Raw genomic sequence first — 22,483 nt, 5'->3', positions numbered from 1 at the left:
TGATATTTGCCTACATGATGTAGATGCACTGTTCAGCAGAGAGGATGAGTATAGAGGCTTTATTCTTCTCCCCAGGACAGCTGTTGTGTGCTCTGAGGGTGATTAGGCACAAAGTGAAGAACAAGAAATCCCTCAGGTGAACGGGTTTTTTTTTTCCCTGGTTTTGTCATCTCACATTGCCTTAGAGCTCCCCCATATCTCTGTGTGTGTAATTATGCAAGCTTTGTATCTTCAGCTTTTAGAATATGGTCTCTTCCTGTGGCTGGTATTTACAAAGATGATCTGTAACTCTCTCCTGATAGTTGTAACAGGTTTTGAATAGTATTGAGCGGAGCAGTGTATTTCTCCTGTAGTGATGAGGCTCAGTTAGTTGTGTTTCATCCTCTATTCCATTACTAGCTCAGAAAGCACGGGTATAAAAACTTTAAAAACTGGAAATACAACATTGCTTTACCTCAGGAGGTCTTGACCTGTAACTAGGGCTAGTGGCAGCTATAGGAATAAAACAGTATAGAACCTTTTGGACACAAGCAAAGCTATGTGGTGACTGTAGGAACTAACGTCCTGAAAACAACGTGGTGAATTTGGAATGCTCCAAAGCATTTCGACAGAGCAGAAAAAATTTGGCTGAGTAGAGTAGTAGAATACTGTATGGAATGCTTGAATTTCACCCCAAAAAGCTAGTTTGGGAATAAAATGCTGTGTCTTGAGAAACTTTAGCTTCTGGAACCTTTTTCTCTTTACAAGTGTAGAAGAAAAGCAAAGTGAATTTCTTTTTAGGGTTTGGTTTCTTTTTTTCCTCCTCTGAAAATGCATATATCTTTACATCTAGGAAACAAGTAGTTCTTACTGAATTTCTGTTATTCTCTTATTATTAGAAAGGATAATTACAGTGAATTGAGTGAAAGGAAGAGAAGCCAGATATCTACTTTTTTTGGCTTGTTATATCTGTTTTGGTCAGCTTAAGTAATAGAAGTGACTGATTCTTTTAAAATTGCTTTTATATACAGTATATCTGTAACTTGAACTTCCATTAGTCATGCGGGTTTGGGGGTGGGGGTGGAAATCAAGCCCTAGTTTTGGGCTTCAGAATATTATTGGCAGATGAGGGGTTTGTACCCATAACGCTGTAGAATGCAGCAGAGTTTGAACCTTTGCATTTTATTTAAATTTATTTTTTAGCTTTAACCTTCCAGGTAATTGATCTGGACTGGTGGTCTGTTTGAAAGTGATCTGTCGGGATTTAGTAGGAGGCTGAGAGGGCAGAAGTTCAGTAAAGTAACAGAAAAAGTTGAGCAAGTTTTGAGCAAGTCTCAGAAGGCCATCTTGGAAAAACTTCAACCTATGTTGCTATACAGAGCATTCTTAATGGAAACTCAGCAGCCAGGTCTCCCCAGAGGCTCTGGCAGCCTCTACTGTGAGATTGATTCAGGCCAGTTATTTAGTGCTTCTTCAGGCATTAACCCCCCTGCCCCCCCCAAAAAAAACCCAAACAACCAAAAAAAGAAAAAACACCAAACCCCAAAAACCCAGTGCCCTGTAAAATTTTGAAATGAGGCTTCAATTTATATGTAGGTTTCAGTGTATGCATGTGTTCTGAATGTTTGTCTTGGAAATTAAGAAAGCCATATCCCCTTTCTTTCCTAGTGTAGCTTTGCTTTCTGGGGCCTTCGGTATCTTTAGATGAATGCCAGCACAATTGGCTGCAGCTTGTAACATATGCTACAGAATACAAATAACAGCTTGAGTTCTTTTTATATCAAATCTAATGGGCTAAGATGTTATTTTATTAGAGATCTTGCAAACAATGTTGTTACTCATTTGGCCACATCTCCAAGCTGGAAATAAGGTCAGTGGGAAGCCCACTGACTGGTACTGTCTATTAAAGAATGAAGTGTGGTTTCTTCTGCCAAGTAAGATGAAGATTGTGTATGAGTGTTGGTTCATAAGGTTGGTACGTTCTGCTGGAGATGGTTGTGGAAAGAGGAATATTGAAAAGTGAAGCTTTTTGGGTCTCATAACAAACAGCTAAAGCCAACCTTTAGGTCCTATCCACGTTGTGTGTGTTATTTATAGAATTGAGTGCTCTTCTGTCCATGGGAAAACCTTTCTTCTAAAAATGTAAATGGTTAGTTATACATGTAATTTCTGCACTACTTCGATGATTGTTTTCTATTAGTAATTCAAAACCTGGCTTTTTGTTGTGTTTTGTTTCACAGAAGAGTAAGAGAAAAGGTCACGAATACACAAACATTAAATATTCTTTATCGGACCAGACAAGTGGGGATCAGAGCCCTCTTCCACCCTGTACCCCAACCCCAACGTGTCCAGAGTAAGTTCGCTTCTGTTGTTAGTGTGTGAGTTTTGAACTGTACTAACTAAACCTCAGGGACCTTGAATGAGAGTGCGTTATCACCGAATCTGCCCTGGGCTGTTGCTGTGTGCTTTGCTCTTGAAATAAATTGAGCAAAATAAATTGTTACTGAGTTATATTATGTGTACAGAAGTGGTTTTCTCAAACTAAATTCTTCAGACTGTAAATATTTGTTTCATTTCAGAATGAGAGAGGATAGTGCTAGAGTATATGAAAACGTGGGGCTGATGCAACAGCAGAAAAGTTTTAGATGAGATGTACAGAGACTTCCATGCAAGGGCAGGTATGTATGTTCAGGAGTGAGTGTGCATAATTAGCCTGGAATTGGGGGTTTTGGAGAAAATGTACACAAAACTGAACTATAGGAAGGACTTTTTAATGCAAGAAATGCAAGTAATCTGTCTCTCTTAGGGAGTTTAAATTCCAGAAGCTAATTTTGATTGAGTTGCATCTATGCTACCCTTCAAAACAACATGGAATATTAGCTTGGTAGTTCGGCCTTTGTGCTTGTGTCCTGACTCACCAGTGACTTAAGTTCTGCAGCTGTAGCAACTACAGTCTGAACTTTCCATGTCTTTTATAAGTGATCTTTGCTCCTGGTCGATGCTAAGGATTTGTGCTCATTTTAAGAGATTCAAAGAACACTTAATCTCATGCTCAGCCTCATAAAAGATGCAATCAGCAAGTTTACTGCTGTGCCTGTGTGGTGCGAGCAGTTGGTGTAGTATTGTTGTCATACTAGTAAAAACTAAATCCCTGTTTTTGCTGAGATACAAATCTGTAGATTCTTTTTGTTATGTTTTAAGTATCTGTTACAGTTTGGTTCTTGCAGTCAGACAACTGAATATATATCTATTTGTTATTAGCTAATAAGTTTGTCTGATACTTCAGTTAATGAGCTGTGAATACAGCAAAGGAGTACCTTTGAATTTAAGGTGTCTTTAGTCATTAACTTCTTTTGGATTCTAATCTAAAGCCTTTTGTCATCTTTTCCCCTGTGTTTTTAAAGACCTCAGAAATCCTATTTTCCCTTTTCTATTTGGTAACTGTAAGTGTGTTTCATCTATTTAGTCCAGGGATCTTCTCCAAGTCTATACACAATCTCATCTTCTACTGCCAAAGTACGAAACAGTTTATAAGCAAGGTTTGGTTGATTTTAAGGCTTTCTTGGGTCAAAATTGAGCCCTTCTGTATACTGTCAGAATAAGAAATAACTGCTGTTTTATTTCCTAAATAGTTTTTTTTCTCCCTTCCTTTCCCAGAAATGAATATGGTTTTTAAAAAGGTCAAGAAAGAGATGGAAGAAGCTTCACATACATGGTGAACTCTGAGGGCTTGGTACCTTTTTATTTACGGTTTTAATCCTTCAACAGTAGGCAAAACTTAAGACCATCTTAAGATTGTTTATATCTCTTCTCTCCAATACCTGATTTACAATTGCTCATTTTCCAAATAAAAGGAAATCCTTTCTACAACGTAGACAACTACTTTGTAGAGTCAGTTTTGAATCCCGCAAACTGTTGGACTGTCATCCATTTGTTTTTTAAATAGTACTTTTGTTTCACAGTATGGCTATTAGTTGGGGTTTTTTTCCTTTCTTGAGCAGTTGTAGGATTTTTATTTTTTTTTTGGGGGGTGGGGGTGGTGGTGGGAGAGCGATGATACGGATAAATCCGTTACACTAATGTAAAATACTGATGGGAACAATACTTGATTGTTTGAAAACAGTGGATCACCAGCGTGAATAGAATCATCTACATGATAAAATTAGTCCTAATACATTTCAAACTCAGACTGAGTTTCATAGGGGTGAGCAGTACTGATATGAAGGTGCTTTTTGTGATAAATGATGGCTTTGATTGCAACTTAGCTGAGTGGCTGGATGGGCTATTTTTGAGTAATTATGCAAGGTAGCCTTTACATGAAATGAATTTTCTTTTACATGATCTCTACCCAAAACAGAAATTTACTGTATCTCTCAAACGACGCGGTGGCCTAGCAGTTTGTGAGGGCACTGTCTATGTTAATTCGTGTTCGTCTATTAAGCAAGAGATTGAACTTTTAGAGTTAAGGTATTTTAAAATAAGTTGCATGATGTCACCTTGACAGCATATTAAAAACGGTGAATCAAGTAACCCACTGTGCAGGCTGTTACCTTAGTATAAGGTAACCCTCTTCCCCTTCTGCTGGGGAGGTGGAAGCTGTTGAGCCTTCTGGTCTTTTAGTAAGGCCTTATGCTAGTGCAAGTGGCTAAATTAAAGTTGTGTGGGGAAAGCAGTGCATGGGAGCTAGCTATCCACTAAAATTGCCTTAGCTGGAAAGGGCAGCACGGGCAGCAAGGCCATCAGGCTTGTTCTGGTTCGTTTCATCAGGCAGGAGTTTATTACTGTTCTACCTGAAGTGCCTTTCAGAGCTGCATTGAATTTGCTGTCCCTATTAGACTAAAAAAATCATGTTCATCTGAAACCACTTCCAATTGTTGTCAATGGGACAAAGTCCTCTTCTAGAGACTCTAGAACGAAGAACTGCTGTTAAGCTGCCAGTTAATTGGGTTTCTTCACTTTGGTTGCTCTGCCCAATTATCTGGACCAGAAGCTCCCCTTGAAGCCGTTAGCAGCTGCATGCGTGCATTAATGGCAGAATCGGTCCCTAGCAGTGGGTACCGGTGGTGTCTTACCAACATCTTTCCCCGTGTTTCTGGGGAAGTTCTGTGACGTAAGTGGTGTTAAGGAATTATTGCCATTTTCATACAGCAGATGGTATAAATTGCTGTATGCAAGGGTGCAGGGCCGATGGAATTGTGTTATTGGCCTTACCAGTGAAATTATGCTGAAGCCTGGAATGTAATTAATGCAGCTTTGTGAAAGGTTAAGTGGGAGATTACATTACCTTTTCCTGAGAGTGCTTTGCAAAATCAAATATTTGAACACTTTGTTTGAACTGAATGAAGGTGCTTCTTTAATGTTAAGCAGAATTTTGTTACTTTGCCTATTGTCCTTTTTGTCTTCTGAGGCTTTGGGCTTTTTTTGGAACTCCTGTCACCAGCATACCATAATACATGTTTTAATGTCATAGCCTTATTCTCTAGCCATAAATCTTTGTGCCCTATCTAGAACTAAAATTTCTAGTCACGATGAGAGAGAAATCTGTTCATTTGGTAGTGAGATACCTATTCTACATCGCCTGCTTCCTCTCCTCTCCCTATCTACAGCTTCATCCTGCTGAACAGGGATCAGTTGTAAGTGTTGGTATTTGTATAGAGCAATTGACAGCAATTAAATATTTGTCTAAAACTTTGTGCAGAGTTAGACAAATTCTACGCTTCATATGTTTTAGCAAGGTGGAACACGTGTTCAGGTTTGGAGCTGTTCTGCCCCAGACTAAAAAGTCAGGGGAAAGGTCAAGAGAAACGAGTGAAGGGTCCTGAATGAATCTGAACTCTGTTATGAACTCAGAATGTGGTGCGTCTTAAAAGATTGACCTGTATAAGCAGCAATCAGTTACATGGCCAACATAAAGTTGCCTCTTATGACCTCGTTTTAGCTGTTTAGAACCTGCCGCTGCAGGATTTTTTTTTCTTCTTGGAACCAGGGAATTCTTACTGCAGAATGTGTATTAATCCTGGGGAGCATATGGTGGAAGAATGTCAATGAAGAGGGAACAGAATCTGAAAGATTGTGAATATATACTCCTCTCTTAACGAGCGTAGGCCCTGCTGAATACCAAAGGGGAGACCTTGCAAAATAAAATCTGTCTGCCTTTCATGTACCAGCAAGAGAGGGATGATTCTTAAAGCATTTTTTAAAATTATTTTAAACAATGGCTGGGGTTTATGACAGATGAAGCAAGAAAGAGAAATGTCCTTTGGTTCAGGGGAGATAAGTGAATGTGGGTTTCATGTATTTCTAGTGAGTTTTTAGAGAATAAATTTTAAGCATTGATTTACAAGCATTTGCTGTATCAATGGAATGGAAAAGGGACGCAGTTCCAAAGTGTTCTGTTGTAAAAGACTTTATACCACAAGGGAAATCTTAACCCGACTCCTAAGGCACAATAATTTATGCCAGCATGAATTTGCTGCAGACTTCATTTACTGAATGTTTTTTTAGTGTACACTTAAATTTAAGCTAACTGTTGTTAGGACTGATTGGTTCTCCTATTAATCCTGACCAAACTTTACTTTTCATCTTAAGATATGTGTTTGAAACACGATTAACTAGGATATGGCTAACGAAGTTATAAAACCTGTTTCATTTTTTGTTGTAGGGATGGGAAAAATCACAGCTGGTACTAGGATGTGTTGTCAGGTTTTGATTTTCTACCCATAACTTCATTATTTCAAATTAATTTGTAATTTCTCCCTTTGAAATAGTGAAACGTAATTAATAATTTCAAGCCTGTTTATTTATGACATTATTGTGATTTTTTTTTTTTATTACAGTACTAAAGACTAATGAAAAAAGGATCCTCTTGTTAGGTGGAGTAGACCTTGCATTTATTTTTTTCCTGCAGTGTATGAAGTATTGTACCAGAGTATTAAATGAAATGTAATATTTTATTGAAAAATCTCTGTCCTTTAAAAGGAATACATTTAGGATGTCATCAATTTGATGTGAATCATGTAAATGTTGATAATGCGCTGTTTATTATACATCTAGTGTTTCAAAAGACTCACTTATTGCCTTTTGCCCACATACATTCTGTAGACCATTTACAATTGTCAAAATGTGACATTAAAATAATAGTTAATGTATAGAAATATTGGTGGTTGTCCATTGTTTTCTGCGCTGGTATTTATGGGTCTTAGTTCAGCTGCTCTCCTAGCTGCATTGTGATTTTTATTGCTGCGAAGCTATATTATCAGAAATAAAAGCATATCTGTAAACATCAGAACTCCAGAAAAAGGAAAAAAAAAAAAAGGAAATTGGGGAAAAAAAAAGAAATAAAAATAATTTTCTTAAGACGGTTTGTCAGTTGCTCTGTTCCCCGGCTTGCAATCAGAAAAGATGGTGGTGTATGGGCACTAATCTTCGAGCCTAGATCATAGTGTTTCCGAGCTGTACTGCTGAGCCCCCCACGGGACAAGATGCTGTTGAAGAGAGCAGCTGTCCTTCCTGAGAGCCAGTGGAGCAAAACTCTTATTAAATATGATGTATACGAGCTTTTATCTTTGTGTCCTACCATCCGCTGCCAGCTGGCTGCCCTGCGGGAGGTTCTCCTTGCTGTCCAGGTACTGCCTCTCCAGTTAGTTAGCCCTCGATGGCTCTTGTTCTGGGAGTCCTGTGCGTGTGCTCCTGCAACGGTCAGGTGTCCCTGCTGCCTCCTGCTTTCTTTCCTGTTCCACCTTCAGATAATCAACCCTCATTCTTTCTTTTCTGATTTTTGAACTTGGTGTGGAACTTCCTCAGAACAGGAATGAGGATTAGCCTCTTTTTTTCTGATTATTAGTGTGTAATCAATCACTTTTAACTGGGGAAAGGAAGGACAACCCTGTTCTCTCTCTGTCCACGGTGCACTTAGTTGCAACCACCTCTTCTGGGGCGAGGGAGAAAGAAGCTGTTGCTCTCACTCCTGCTGCTCCTTCCAGATCTTTCATCTCTTGCACCGTTTGTCTTTGGGGCTCTGCTGCTCCCTGAGATCCATGCAGTGACTCAGAAGAGGGACTGGTGCTTTGAAAACGAGCTGTGTTGCACCCCAGGCTCCTTTCTGCCAGCTGCTGCTACCATGCTTCAAAAGCTAACACTCTTTTCTGACTTGCACTTGGAGCTAGACACTTCCAAAAATGTAATGTCCTACCTGTTCTCTAGGCTGGAGCAGAAGAGCATACATGTGCCCCTAAGTATTGCATATCAGTCTAATTTTAGGTCTGCTAATACTGCTTTTCCTTTCTTGTAGCCATTGGGAATGTTCCCATTGCTGCTATTGATTCCCAGGAACTAGACAGCCTTGAGCGGCTTCACCAACATACGAAGGGTTTTCAATTCGAGGAAAGGCTCCTCTGAGTGTTAGCTCTGCCCCGGATCCTGCTTTCGGGGCTGACTGGTAAAAATGCAGCTGAGCCATCCTGTAACTTTTTAGGAAATACATGCTGTATGTTGTATCACAGACAACATGAGCGGTGCCGGTTGTACACAGAGCAAATATCAGCTGAATTTGTAGTAAAACAAGCTTAATCTCAAGGCGATGGCAAAGCGTAGAGATAATCTACTGAAATGCCAAGAAGGAGGCAAAGCCCTGTGGTTGAGGCTCTGCAGATTCTCGTAAAAGCTGAATTCAAATGAGGACAGTAGCTATGTGGAGCAGCTTGGTTTTAAGGCGATTATCCTGCAGAGTAAGGTTGGGCTTGTTTTTTGTTTTTTGGTTTTTTTTTATGAATGCATCTAACAGTTCGCATCCCTCTCTGTGTATAGCAATGGTTTTATAATCTGTTTCAAGGTTGGGGAGGGAGGGGAGCTGGTCCAAACTGAGAACTTTGACAAAGATTGGAAGTGATAGTGATGTGGTGACACTTACAGCCCCTCCTGCTTTCTCCCAGGCTGCTGTGTTGAGTTTTTAGCTTGCTCCTTACTTCTGTAGGTAAGTATGAATAGAATTTATTCTCACAGCACGCTCGGTGTTTATACAAACCTAGATGATTGGATATTGCTCAAGGACAAATCTGTTATCTCCATAAAACCTTGAAACTTTGGCTGACTTCTCCAGTTAGTGTTTAGGTTAGGTGAATTCTACAACATGCTTCCTGTTACACGGCAAGACGTATGCATCGTACTTGTCTTCTGATCCTGTAACAGCAAGGGCTGAATGGGTCAGGAAAAACAAAGGTGTCCTTCAAACAGCCTGTTTGCTGTTTCCAAATAAAATGTTTTTCCAGCGCGTGTCTCGTGGCAGAGCTGGTACAAATCACGTTCCAGTTTCAGATTAGCAGTTCCTGTTTCATGTCCCTGCCTAATGCACCTGGTTGTGCTTTTTAAGCCTTCACATGCTAGTCCCTTCACTTGGGATCACCCCTGAGCCCATCGTGCGGTGCTTGTTCTTGAAGTCTGAAATCTTCCTTTGCCTTGAGCTGGGGCTTGAGGCTCAAATGTGTATCTGCTTTTTCCCCTTTTTCTTTTGTAATGGTTGGGAAAGATACCTTCAAAGGATTCTTGATGTGCTGATGGCTTCCTGTTTTCCCCAGAGTAAGACTCAGCATAACAATTCATAGTTCAAAATGTTTTATTTGAAAAAAAACCCCAGATCTCCTAATGAATTCCCCCAAGTGTTGGAGGGGCTGCTTCATTTTCAGTGTGCATCATCTTGACAACTCACTGGTTTCCTTGACCATGCGCGTGTTTGCTCCTAACGGAGGAAAGGTCTCTGGATTCTTACGCTGGTGCTTTTCGCAGCTTCCTTACTTGTGTCATTGGATGTGTAAGGGGAGGGGGAGGGACTCCCTAGACTCTCTTGTGCTGGAAATCAGGCTGGAAGATGCTGTGATTCCTTCTGGTCTTTTTATTTAATATTCCTGTATCTGAGCTTGGTTTATGATTGTTTTTTCTGGCCATAATATTTAATTTTATAGATCTGTGAAAGTCCCATGTATATTTACAACTGTGAATGATAGCTAAAGGGATATAAAGTGCTGTGTAAGAAACAGGAGAGACCAATAATATATAAGTGGTGGCTTTTTCAAACTTCTTGATCTCATTTTATCTTGTGCATTTAAGGTTTCATGTTTGTAGAGCGGTTGAGTGTCCTTCTGAAGGAAGGGAATGGCTTTGTCCTTCCTGGTGGCTGGGCTCCGGGTATGCAGAGCAGGTCGAAGGCTGGCTAGTCAAGATTGATTGTGCTCACTGTTTCAGATAAGTCTGACCTCAGCTCCTGCCCTACTGCAGCGATTCTGGCTTGGGCTGTATGTACTTGGCCATTCTGGCCTTCCCGTGGGAAATGGTGTCTCTTGGGAGCCTGTGCTTTGGATACAGACCTGCACATGGACACGTCGTCCCACTGCTTTCCCGATGCCCCTGGCATCCTTTGATACCAGCTGATTGTACTTGTAGCACTGTCCTAATTGAGCATTGCACAAAGTTGCTTTAATTGGGGTATTCTCTGTGTAGGCTTTTGTGCAAACGGCAAACCTCCACGGGACTTCTCAGCCCTGCAAGCCCCGTGCTTTGCAAGTCTCTTCCCCCAGCAGTTTCAAGATCTGAGTTTCAGTGTTCACCCATGTCGACTGCAGTACTCCGTATGTTGTGGCCGTGTGCTATCTGGACGGTCTCCTTCCTCCAGTCTGCTGGAGTCCTCTTGTTAATCACAGATGTTTGTGGTGACTTACGTTATTGTAATTAACGGCCTTTCTGCACATTGCAGTCAATTCACATTCCTCACGGCCCATGAGCTCAGGGAAACGCAGTACTTCCAGAGCATCTACTCTGGATCGCTTTGCACTGCTGTTGCTGCAGGTGTCCTGCACTAACCTTCAGCCTTCTTGTTTCTGACATACAGAGACCACTGTTTTCCCCTAATAAAGAGATTTGACTAAATACTGTACAAAATTTGAAATCAAACTGTAAGGCTTCCCCCACAAGGATCTGTCTGAAAGTTAACCTTTTGATACATAGCTGCTCATAATTGTACAAATCATCAGTGTCTGTACTGAATTTCTATTAGCTTTGGTCCATTTCCCAGGCATAGATCTGCATAGTAATATCGGCATCTGGACAATCTGCTCCTAAAAATCAGTAGAATCAATCAAAAGGCTTTGAGTGGTCACTTGCGTTGCAGAGATGCATTTCTGCAGAACATGGAAAAGCAGTAGACTCTTTTACTCAAATTTCTTTTCTCAGGCATGGGTCGGTGGATGGACTCGGTCTGGATCATGATGCTTTTATCAGAGGCATGAGAAAAATGTGAAGCTGCTCCCCCGCATACTCGGTGCCTGCCATTAATGAAAACAAAGGGCTGAAGCCAGCATATTCCTGACATCCCACAGAACAAGTAAGTGTGTCCTCAGGGTGGTTAGCTGTCACAGTCTGTGCTCCATCCTTCCTGAAGGAACAGTGGGGTCCCACTCCCTGTAGCTGTGTCTTGCCCTTCAAGTATGAACCTCTTCAGAATGAATTACACAGTCTTAATGGTAATGCAGCTTGGGAAATTAAATTGGGGGTGGAGCCCTTGCCTTGCCTGCTACCTGGGCTTGCCTCATGTTTGCTGTCCTTCCTCCTGGTCAGCATCATTGTGCCTTAAGCTGTAGGATAGGAGGGTGACAGCACAACTGATGTTTGGAGCATATAAGGATCCCCCTCCGAGGGGCTTGAAGCCTTTTTCTCCCCCTTTTCATGATGGGTGTGGGAAGAAGGGCCGTGGTGGTGGTGGGCTTCCTTCTGCAAGGCTTGTTCCCCTTTTTTCAGCTGGTCGCTGAGTGTTTCTGACATGCAGCACGCTTGGTGCTCTGGCACAGGATCAGAAGTGCTGGGGAGAGGCTTTGTTCCAGTCTGTGCTGCAAATGGGCTGATTGCTGGTGCGTAAGAGCCTGGAGGCTCTTGCATGTGAACGCTTGTAGCTCGACTGCAGGAGTCTTTTTGTGCTTAACGTGTTCAGCTCCTCTGCTTTGGGGGCAATGGGTTGAGTTAAAGAATTCACTGGCCGGCTCTGCTTCTGCTAAGTTTGACCCTCAGAGATGCGGGGAATAATAGACTGTGCTGACTTGTCAGGTATATTGTGAGAATAAACACCGTGGAGATTTTGGGCCTCTTGAATATTACTCCAGTGGGCACCATAAGTACCTAGTGTGAGACATTTATGTATGGTTCACCTGGCTGGATTGCTGACTCTGCTCCCCTGGAGGCTCCTTTGCTGGGACACGGAGGTAGTTTCATATGCTGGTGCCACCAGACCCAGCGAGGGCTTGCTGCGAGCCCTGAGCACTGCCCGCAGGCTTTTGAGGAGGCTGCAAGCAGCATTTGCTAAAGCATCCCCATGCCACTGCAGCAGCGCAGTTACCCCCGTCCCTTTGCAGCACAAAGTCTCGCTCTTACAGGCTCTCATGTTAATTATTTGATGTTAAACATGCAAAAAAATAAAATGGTGTGCATTTGTGTTTTTCATTACTGATCCTTACTGACCCTGCCTGCCTTCCCTGTTGCTGGAGGCTGCGTTTTGCTCATGTTATCCTCGGCGTTCAGCAGTGATGCACAAGCACAAAATGTGCCCCATGTGCCATTGGTCTGGGTCTAACACGCGCTGTACCTGTTTTATCTCTATTAATAGTTATTTCCTCACTCAGGATTTTTATGCTTCCGTGCACTTAGGGAAGGTTGCTTTCAAATTCTCTTCCTATCACTCACGATAAATGGTGTGTCAGTTCCAGGATAAATAGGCAGGATGGGAAAGGTGTTGCCATAGTAACAGAGGGATTTCAGTGATTGGTATCCATGGCAATTGTTGCTAAATTCTGAGAGGTTTTAAAAATGCTTTATTTAAAACATAATGAGTGCGCTGATGCCTACGGTGCCGGCGCGGTGGGGAGTGTGCGTGTGTGTTTGCACACGTGCATGCACAGGCACACGCGCTTTTGGGAGGAAGCGTAATCATGCATAAGAAAGGAGGGGAAGTTTATTTTCAGGCCGTTCAGATGCTGTGTCATGTGGCAGCGGGACAGCATCAACAGTCCTATTCAAACCTGCCTGCGCAGGGTCCTCAGGGCCTCCTTTGCTGCCTGGTAGTGCTGCAGACAGGGGATGCTGGGGCTCCTGTGTGATGGCTGCAGGTGACCCTCGAGGCCAGCCAGCCCCTGGGAGGGTGGGATGCATGTTTGGGAGGGTGCGAAGGATGCCCATGTCCATTTCTCTGGGGTCGTGATGATGGAAGCACCTCTGGAGGTCTGTGGATGGCCAAAAAGGCTGGAGTACAGTGCTAAAACCTGCTGAGAAAACTGGCTTATGCCAAGGGAGTGCCTGTCCTGGTGCGGAGCAGGGCTTTGTAAGCACAACTACCTTACTCCTGTTTTTGTCGGAGAGGTATTAACTCTTTTCGTCCTCTGTACATTGCTGCGGTGGCTTTGCTTTTGCCTCTCATAGAGGAACGGTCCGGGTGGAAGTAACCCTGCGAAGCTCGAGGCGGGAGGGATGCTCCTAGCGCTGTCACACGGAGCAGCGGTGGGAAGGGCAGCCTGTCTCCGTCTGGGCTCTGCTTCTGCTCCAGCGGGCCCTGGGCTGGGAGAAGACAGTGTGGGCTCCCAGGGATGCAGCTTTGAAATCCTCCATGGGCCTGGCAAGAGAAGCACCGTCGTGTTTTGGCATGGGCTGGGATCAAACATGCAAAAAACTCCCTTCGCTGTAAGCCCCGCGGCTGCGTAGGAGCAGTGGGGGAGCTGGGCAGGTGTCCGTGTGTGCAGGCGGCGATGGCTGATGAGCTGGTGGCTTGGGGCTCCCTCCTACAGCCCTGTTGTTATTGCAAGTGGAGCAGGAGCAGCTGCTGCCCGCTTCATTAACTGTCCCATCCTGGCAGGGGGCTGGAGCTCTACCGCAATAACTGCCAATTAAACACCTCTCCAGCGTGATCCTGGACCAGCCAGGAATTATATTTTATTAGCAGGGATGGAAAGCATCAGAAACCTCTTCCTTAGGGGCATGGCTGGTGGTGGCTTGATTTTCCTTTTGTATCTCCAGGATGCAAATATTTAACCTGCTCACTTGGAAAAGGTCCGTGTAACGCAAACAAGGGCCAGGTGAAGGTCCACCTGGCTCCCTCTGCCAGCAGGTTTCCCCCCAGCCAGGCAGGGCTCGTGGGCATGGGCAGAGCCCTGAGCACCCCAGGCGGTCGCTGGCTCCCTGCCCCGGCACAGAGGGAGGTCCTGAGTACAACTGTAGGGTTTTTTTGGGAAAAAAAAGCCATTTTGGGAAGAGCAGCTGATGAGAGTGTCTTAGTCGCAGGTTTGGTTTATAGGTGGAATTTCTCTTTCCTTCTCTTGGTCCAAATATCCTTCTTCTGAGCCAGAAAAATTCTGCTGTTTTTCACCCCAGGCTTTTCCTTCTGTTGGATAGAGGCAGCACTGGGAGGCAGGGCTGGGTGTTTGTTAATCCGCCTTAATTTGTGTAGCGATTGCTCATGCCAGTGCCTCCCCCTTTGCTGGCAGAAGTGCCACTGCCCCCTTCCTTTCTGCACTTTAGGACGTTGAAGTATGAAGGACCTATTTTGTAGGTCCTACAAAATAAGAAGTTCATATGATTACACTTTGAGCCGTGACCTTGAAACATTTCCATGCAAGACAAATACTTCCAGGGTGGGAAGCTTTTTCCTTCCTGAGATTTTCCTTTGCTTTTCAGTGTGGTTCTGCCAGAGATTAAAAATAACACTTCTGTTGGGTTTTGATGGCTTGACTCCCATTAGCCCCGCACGCTCTTTTGCACTAAATGCTGTATTTTGTACATCAAACCTTGGTGTCTGGAGGTTTTTTGAGGGCGTCCTGTGTTGCAGCCTGACTTGGAGGCTGCATGGGCTTTCTGCTGTGATCTCCTGGGTTGGTCTCAGCGTGGTGGCTTCCCATCAGGCTGACGTCTGCTGCCACTGCCCTCCCAGCGCGCTCGGCTCCACCGGCTGATGGGACACCAGGGGTAAATCTTGTGTATAAACACGATACAACCAGCCTCAATAGACTGCATTAGCGCTGCTTCATCTGCTGCCGCGTCTCGCCGTAGTGCCTGGCTGATCCCCGCTGCATCATATCAGCTGATGTAATTTCGGGGGCAGTCATCACCAAAGGCAATGTTTCATACCTGGTTGAGATATTAAATTACTTTGTATTTCTGATGGAAATGTAACCTCGGTTTTATGTCTCGGTGCCCAAAGCAAGTGGCACTGAAGCATGTCAGCTATTGAAAATTAAAAGATTCGTAGTGTTTCTAGGCTGGATGGCTGAGCCCTGCCCGTGCTGGTGGGAGAAGGGAGAGATCTTGAGCACTGGAGCAGATGGGTCAGAGGGGAGAGCAAAGCACCCGGAGCATTTCCTCGGCAGAGCTGCTTTTTCTTGGGAATACATCAGTTCTGGCACATGCTGAGTGCCAGAGTTTCTTTTTTTGTCATTTGGTGCTGAAAAATGGAGTGTGCGGTAGTGATCATTACAACGTCCGCCGAGTTTGTTAAAGGATCTTTTTATGAGCTGATTTGCACAACTCCCTTTCCAGGCTGCTAGGCATGATAAAATACTGCCGTTCAGCCTGTCATGGGGATAATTGGTTGGCATTATGAATCATAAAAGTATGTTCCCCCCTGGAATTTTATCCTGACATTTGATTTAATTTTTCTTGACATCACATCCATTATATTGCATCGCCTTGCCCTCGATAGCTGAATTTGCACGCTGAGAGTAAGGACCAACAGGTTACTTAAAGAGCAAAGTGGCTGTTAGTGGGAGTATTTGCTTTCTGCTGAGGAACCCCTTTCTAAATGAGCCAAAACATTATAAAAGTGCCAGTGAGGAAGCAGGATCCTCCCCCCTGCTTAAATCTGCCAGCAGAAGGAGAAGCAGCTCTGCTTTGTGATGGGGGTGTGATGGGGCTATGTCTGAGCTGGGCTTGTAGGGCAGGAAGGAAAAAGCATTGGGTTTTCATTTTACCCAGCCTTGCTTGGTATTTCTGTGCTTTCAACACTCCTAAAACAAGGAGATGGGGTAACTTCTCCTATGCTGGCCACCAGAGAAGTGGAGCAGAGGTGGTGTCCTCCATGCACCACACTTTCCCCAGAACCCTCCTGGCACACTGTGACACCCTCGGCATGGTTGTGGTGTGGTTTGCAGCCCACACCATAACCGGGGAGGATCATGCAGGGGGTGAGCTGGGGTACAGGATCAGCTCCTCTCCTGGTTTAAAGCCTGTGCGGTTGCACCGATCTGGGGACGTGCAGCAATGCCACCGTGAGTGGGTTTGGTTTGCTGGAGGTTTAATGGGCTTTGTGCAGTGAGCACCCTGGCGTACCTTTGAAGGCAAGAGACCCGCTTGAGCCCTGCAGTTGCCCCTGCCACTTCCATTTTCGCACGTCTCTAGAGGGGACCCCCCTGTAGCATCCCCAGTTGGGGCTGGGATCTGCTGCTCCGGCGGCTCTGCAGACACCCTTCCTCCCTCCCTCCTGGCACAGCCGCCTCTTGCGCAGACTGGTAATTAGCGCAAGCGTAGGATCCTATTAATTGCAGCAATTGTGATGTTTAGATTTCTGGGTTAATTGCTAATATCTGGTGTAACATTTTTCCCTCTGGATATTTTTGATCACCGTAATTAACCTCCCCCACTTGGAGGCGCAGACATTCATCGCTTTGCTCTTCAGCAGCCTGTACTGAGGGTCCTGGTGGGATCCCTCTCCACGGGTGCTGTGGTGGGCTCTATGCTTTAGGGTAGACACTCACTGCAATGCATCCTCTCCATACATTTTTCTGACATATCCTCGGGAAGCTTAGGAACACAGAGGCCATGCTGACTTGCCTTTGAACCGGCAGCAATAAAGCTGCTGCCAGTGATGCGTATTTTTAGGAAGAGGCTGGATCATTACAGCCAGCATCGCTTTCTTGTTATTTCTGTGATGACAAATGGAAAGTGGAGATGGGACCACAAGTGCCAAATGCGGCTGCCTGATCACAGTGCCCTTCCATTTCCCTTCCTGCTCCCCCCCAGGTCCTCTCCTGCAGTCCTGATGAATGTCCCATTTCGGCTGTGGCCAGGACCAAAGAGCAGGAGATGGGGGGAGGAAATAATGTTTGTAAAGATCAGCATGGATTTCCAGCATGGCTTGCTGTCTGCCCTGTCACACTGTGACGGGATCTGTAAAGGCAGGTTTGCTTTTACGAACACACTGCCTGGGCATTTCTGGTTGGGCGATGGTTCTCTGGTGATGCTGGTTGAGCTCTGTAGGGCTGGGGCTGGATTTTAGGTTTAGTTTGCAAACGTGTCCCTGCCGGCTGTGGAGCTCAGGATTGGCAGAACTGTGTTGAGTTGCATCTCATCTTGCTGTCCTCTAGCTCACAGTGTGGAGATGCTTCTGAGAGAAGCCTTGAGGTTTGCCCATGGGTTGTACAGAAAAAATTCTTGGTGTTTCTGAAATCTGTCTCAAACTGCAGTTTGTAGGCAGGGCAGATGCCAGATTAGGACTAGCTGGGAGCAGGGCAGGTCCCTCAGCTGCATTTGTCAAGAGCTGTGTGCTGCTCACGTCCGTCTCTGTGAAGCTGCTGGAGTTGCGTCGCAGAGCTAAGAACATCATCTGCTCCTGGAAATGTCCCTGACTAGGATCAGGTTTTACTTTAAGGCAACAGCTCTCTTGAGTGAGGTGCAGGGTATGTGCGTGCCCTGAGCAGCCTGCCAAGCCAATGCTCCTCCATCACACACACAGTCATCAGTATAACGGCCCTGGAGGGAAGAATGAGGGTCATTCTTGCAAAGTCCTCAGAAACCTGATGGCTTCTGGAGTATTGTCTGTATGAGCTCCCATGTTGAGAATGGTCTTTACTGAGAAAGATGGAAAGATGCTGTCAGCACTGCACTGTGGCTGGTGTCTGCAGGCGGCGCATGTACGGCAGCACATCTGGAGGGCTTTCATGGAGAACCACTGCTGGCAGTGAGACATCCATGGCGGCTCTAGACCTTATCTCTAAACCCATCCCTCTCCGAAGTGTGGGGTACATCTCTGAGCATCCAGGCTGAGCAGCTGGAGAGCAGACTCTTTGGCCAGCAGGTCTACCTGGGTGATTTTTTTTTTTTTTTTAAATCCTGTCAATGGGTGTTTGAATTTTAAGAGATTTTCTCCTGCTGGGCACAAAGCAGGAGCTGTAACTACAGCAGGGGGATGGACAAGCTGGGATGCTGCCCTGGCAGCATGTGTGGCCCTGTTTGAGCAGGCAGCCTGACAGCAGAGGGATGAAACCATCCCTTGGCGTTCCTCGTGCTTTCAGCTCAAACCTGGATGAAAGGCTAGGATTTTCAAAACATTGAATAGATACCACTGGCAGAGCTTCATTGCTCTTGATTTCCAACAGACTGGGGTGATGTCCTTTGAAAACTCCAGCTTAATCCAAGACAAACCACAGCTTGCTTTATTTTTTAATTGGTGCTTTATCCATTTTCTCTTTTAAATTGGAGGAAAAGTGACAAATCTAAGGAGCAGCTGTGATGGTGTGGGTTGGGTAGGTGGGAAGGGGAGGCCAGCACCCCACCGACCCAGGCGACTGCAGGGACACACACCTCCTGCATAGCATCGGACTGATGGCAACCCTGGAACAGGTGGACGGCGGACAGGTTTAATGGAAATCCACCGCCTAATTTTTCAGAGGATTATCCTTTATAATCGCCTTTTAAAATAATTTGGGTGAAAGCAATACTTCTTTGTGATTTTTTTTTTTTTTAATTTTTTTTACCTTCCCTGCTCTTGGAAAATAATAAAAGGTGCCAATCTTCTCTGAGAAGGTGAATCTAATTAATTGCCCTTAGCAGGGCCTGGAGAGCTTTTGATGAGAGATGAAGTGTGAATATGAGGGACATGGGTTTGATTTGTGGCTGCCACTGGGTCGTCTTCAGATACTTGTCTGGATTTCAAATCAGCTTTATCCTATGTAGCTGGTTCAGTTTTCCACCATGGCAGTAGCCTATTCCCACATCATATCTGTGTGGTGTATATGACAATTGCTTCTTTGCATGGCTTTAGCGGCTCATGAGGAATAGAAAAGGGAAAAGAGCACCATCCTGGCACCCTGCACCCTAGGCTCCCACTGGTGATGGGGAAATGGGATGATTTCTGTGCTCCCACAGGGCTCTTGAGGCCAGGGCTTGCCTGTGAAGAGCCAGAAGGTTTGTAACTTGCTGAGAAAAACACATTTCACTCAGCGATGAAAGCTCTCGCTGGTCACGGTTACCCATGAACTCATCTTGTGAAAACAATTGCTCTCCATCTGAATAGCTATGGTCTCCTGCTGCCACGTCAGGTTCCTCCCCCGAAGGAAAGACGAGGACAAAATGCTTTTTGTCTAGCAGAGAATACTCTCAGCTTGCTTTCAGTGGGGATAAGTGATGATGAAGCAAGTGAAAGTAATTCTAGACTGTCTTAAAGTTATTGACTTTGCAATGATGCTGTGATGATGATTATTTTTTAGTTAGGGATGAGAGAGGTGTGATCTGAGCTGACTGCAGATCCGTGGCTTCTAAGGGCCCGTTTGCCAGCTTGTCTTTAATCATTCCTGTCATTAGGGCTTTACTTCCTTTTCCTTTTTTTTTCCTTTTTTTTTTTTTTTTAACACAGGAAATCTCCTGCATACCTTCAACTAAACTAAAATGATGTTTAAAATTTAATTGGCAAATGCCTAATGAATTGCACAGGTTAATACAGTGAGCTAGAGGAAGCTTTATGTATAGAAGACAACTTGGAATAATTTACATTGAAGGAGACTGTTGGTGTGAGTTTGTTGTTCAGGGTCTGTGTTGAATCTCCAGCAGGAGAGAAGGGGGGTGGGAGAGGCTGCTGGGAAGCACTGGAAGTTTCCAGAAGGGATCAGTGGATGGAGGTGTGGCTCACCCGCTCTCTACCTTGCGTCCCACCGGGTCAAAATCCAGAAGGATGAAGGCTAATGGGAAGGATGCTCATGCTTTTGGGAATTGAGACCCTCCACTTCATGGGGTGGTCCAGCACTGGCACATCCCATGTGCTGCCTCTCCCTCCTCTCAAAGAGCTGGTTTCTGACCAGTCTCACATGGCTTTCTGCTCCAGTGCCACATCCTCTGCTTGGACTTGCTGTATTGCAGTGTTCAGGACAACTTCTCCTCGGGAGCAACTCTCTAGTGAAAGTGGAACACGTAAATGCAGCAGTGGTGGAGCAAACAACATATTTATGGGTCATTGCAGCAAGAGCACTTGGATGGAGACCTGTCATGTGCATCCTTCAGTGTCCTCCCTCTGGTCTGAGTCATCTCTGGAGGCCTCATCTAATCAGGTTCTTCTCACACCCTTGCTCTGGAGCCTTGGTGTCTCTGAGCATCAGACTGGGTGCCTCATGTGACACATCCTTCGTGTTCCTCTCTCCTGTTTTTGCCTGGAGGAGCAGGAGAGGGAAGCAGGGCAGGACCACTAACAGCTACAGCATCTCCTCCAGAGGTGAACTGGAGGATGATATCTGAGTGTAAAACACTCTGGGGAGGAGCGATGAGAGCGTTTGGCCTTCACGAGCAGGCTGGCTGTGGCTGTAGCAGTTTGGGAGCACAGTGGGAAGGAGATGTGTCCCTAGGCCATCAGGAGGTACCAGCCTCAGGTTGTCACTAATGGGCTTGTTGATATGCAGAAATTAATCCCAGTTTGCAACAGGTCTGTGGGACAGGAATCAGTGCCTGGGCAGACCTGGGGAGGGACGATGCAAGGACACGGGTGCATTGCCATGGGGGTGCTGATGGGTCCCTGCTGCTCCCAGGACCTTGCACAGTGCAGGGGGCAGGGGCTGTTCCAGGGCCTCAAAATCAAACGTACCAGCTGGATTAATTCCTCCTGTCACAGCTCCTTCCAGACAAGAGCACTGATGAGCCACAGCACGGCGGCCACCCCGTGTCCTCCTCTCCAAAGAGGTGACATTTGCAGCAGCCGCCTGGCTCAGGCTGTCCTATTATCCCTGCCCAAAGGTAAAGGAGCACGCAGGCTGGGTACAAAAGGGCTCATCAGCGTCGGGAGGAGTGTTTGCTTCTCTGCCTGTCCCTGTTCAGAGACGTGAAGGTTTTGCAGAGGAGCGGAGGCTGGGGGGGAAGGTGTCTCTGCGTGCCCAGAAGCACAGACCTGCTTTTTTGTTCCTGCGATGCTGCTCACAGACTTGCAGGGGTAGATGCGGAGCAGGAGCTGGTTGCCCAAGTATGCTGGTGCCCTTGGAAGAAAACCTTTTCCCTGGGTGGTGAAAAGGCACCAGATTTCGAATGGACACTGGGGCCCATCTGGGTGCTCACCCCTCTGCACTAACACCTGGCTGCTCCCTGCAGCTCCCCACTCCTGTTCTTCCTCCTGCCACCCCCAAACCTCCCTGTCACCTTCAGCCAACACAAGGCTGGGCAGGGCAGCGGCCTTTCTGTGAACCCGGCCACCTGGGTCCTCCTGGCAGCCCTTGCACATTGCTCATGTGGCTTTTGTCCTGGGCTGATGCAAAATCCTCCTGCTTCTCCCCCCAGCTCTGGGGTTCTGGCCATGCTTTTGTCCCCATCCTGCTGTTTTTCACCCCAAAGATGTCCCCAGGCCAGCCCTACGGCCACTGCTCTCCTCCCACTCCGTCGCTGAGGGCAGCAGCCAGAGCTTTTCATGCATCGACTGCACTAAGCAGAGTGGTGACTTTCCCCCCCCAGTGAAGGTTATAAAGCATCAAAAGGGACTTTGCAAGGAGATGGGGGTGGCAGCCAGCCAGTGCGGTGGCTCTGGGCTTCAGCACGTCCTTCCCTTGGCGATGCTGTGGGAGGGGAGCCTGCATGCATGCGTGTGTGCAGAAGGCTCCCTGCAGTAATTAGCAAAGATGGAGAGTGACCTAAGCCAGGGCATCTCCTACATAGGGCAGCAACCACTTTGGGCTGTGGTGGGTCCGTAGCTTGGGCTGGGACTGTGATCACTGCATCTCCAGGGAGCAATGTCCTCGTGCCTGGAGCCTGGTGGCCTTGGGGAACTTCTGTGCACAGGGAAGAGGCTTCCTATCACCCACAATTTAGGTAAAAAGGAAGAGCAAGCTGGCCCCAGTGTGGCGGTGGGGCTTCGCAAGCCCCTTGCCCTCTCCAGGAGGGGAAATGTGTCAGGAGCAAAATGTCTGGAGCCAAACCCAGCAGTGCTCAGATGCAGGCAGCGCAGCTCTGCCACATCCCGCCTCGCTCCTGCTGCCTTGGGGTGAGAAATGGCCTGTTCCCAGTGCAGCGTTTATATGTAACCTGTGTGTTGTTCAACCAGCACGTGGCAACTACCAAAAAGCCCGGGTCTCTTGATATTCTCTTGCTTTGCTGTGGCTTAACCTCCATTTCCCATGCCAGGTGGCTTTGGCAGCATCTCTGCCACCCCGTGCCTGTGCTGCCCTTGCTCATAGCCTTGTGTGCATTTGGCTTTCAGATGAGGCGGGCAGCCCAATTTCCAGTACTTTCCTTTTCTAATTGT

At 45.9% G+C, this 22,483-nt stretch overlaps 1 protein-coding gene across 1 annotated transcript in view; it reads left to right on the top strand.

Annotated features, from left to right (window-relative positions):
- Positions 1-7,133, top strand: part of PTPN11 (protein tyrosine phosphatase non-receptor type 11) — a 29,608-nt gene extending 22,475 nt beyond the window's left edge. The window contains exons 14-16 of the mRNA XM_075110551.1: positions 2,220-2,332; positions 2,559-2,657; positions 3,637-7,133. Coding sequence (XP_074966652.1) covers positions 2,220-2,332; positions 2,559-2,628 — 183 coding nt within the window. The 3' untranslated portion in view covers positions 2,629-2,657; positions 3,637-7,133. The remainder of the gene's footprint in view (positions 1-2,219; positions 2,333-2,558; positions 2,658-3,636) is intronic.
- Positions 7,134-22,483: the final 15,350 nt, after the last annotated feature.

This window comes from Phalacrocorax aristotelis, chromosome 15 (assembly GCF_949628215.1).
Source record: "Phalacrocorax aristotelis chromosome 15, bGulAri2.1, whole genome shotgun sequence".
NCBI classification, from domain to species: Eukaryota; Metazoa; Chordata; class Aves; order Suliformes; family Phalacrocoracidae; genus Phalacrocorax; species Phalacrocorax aristotelis.
This window is presented reverse-complemented; position numbering and strand designations above follow the sequence as displayed.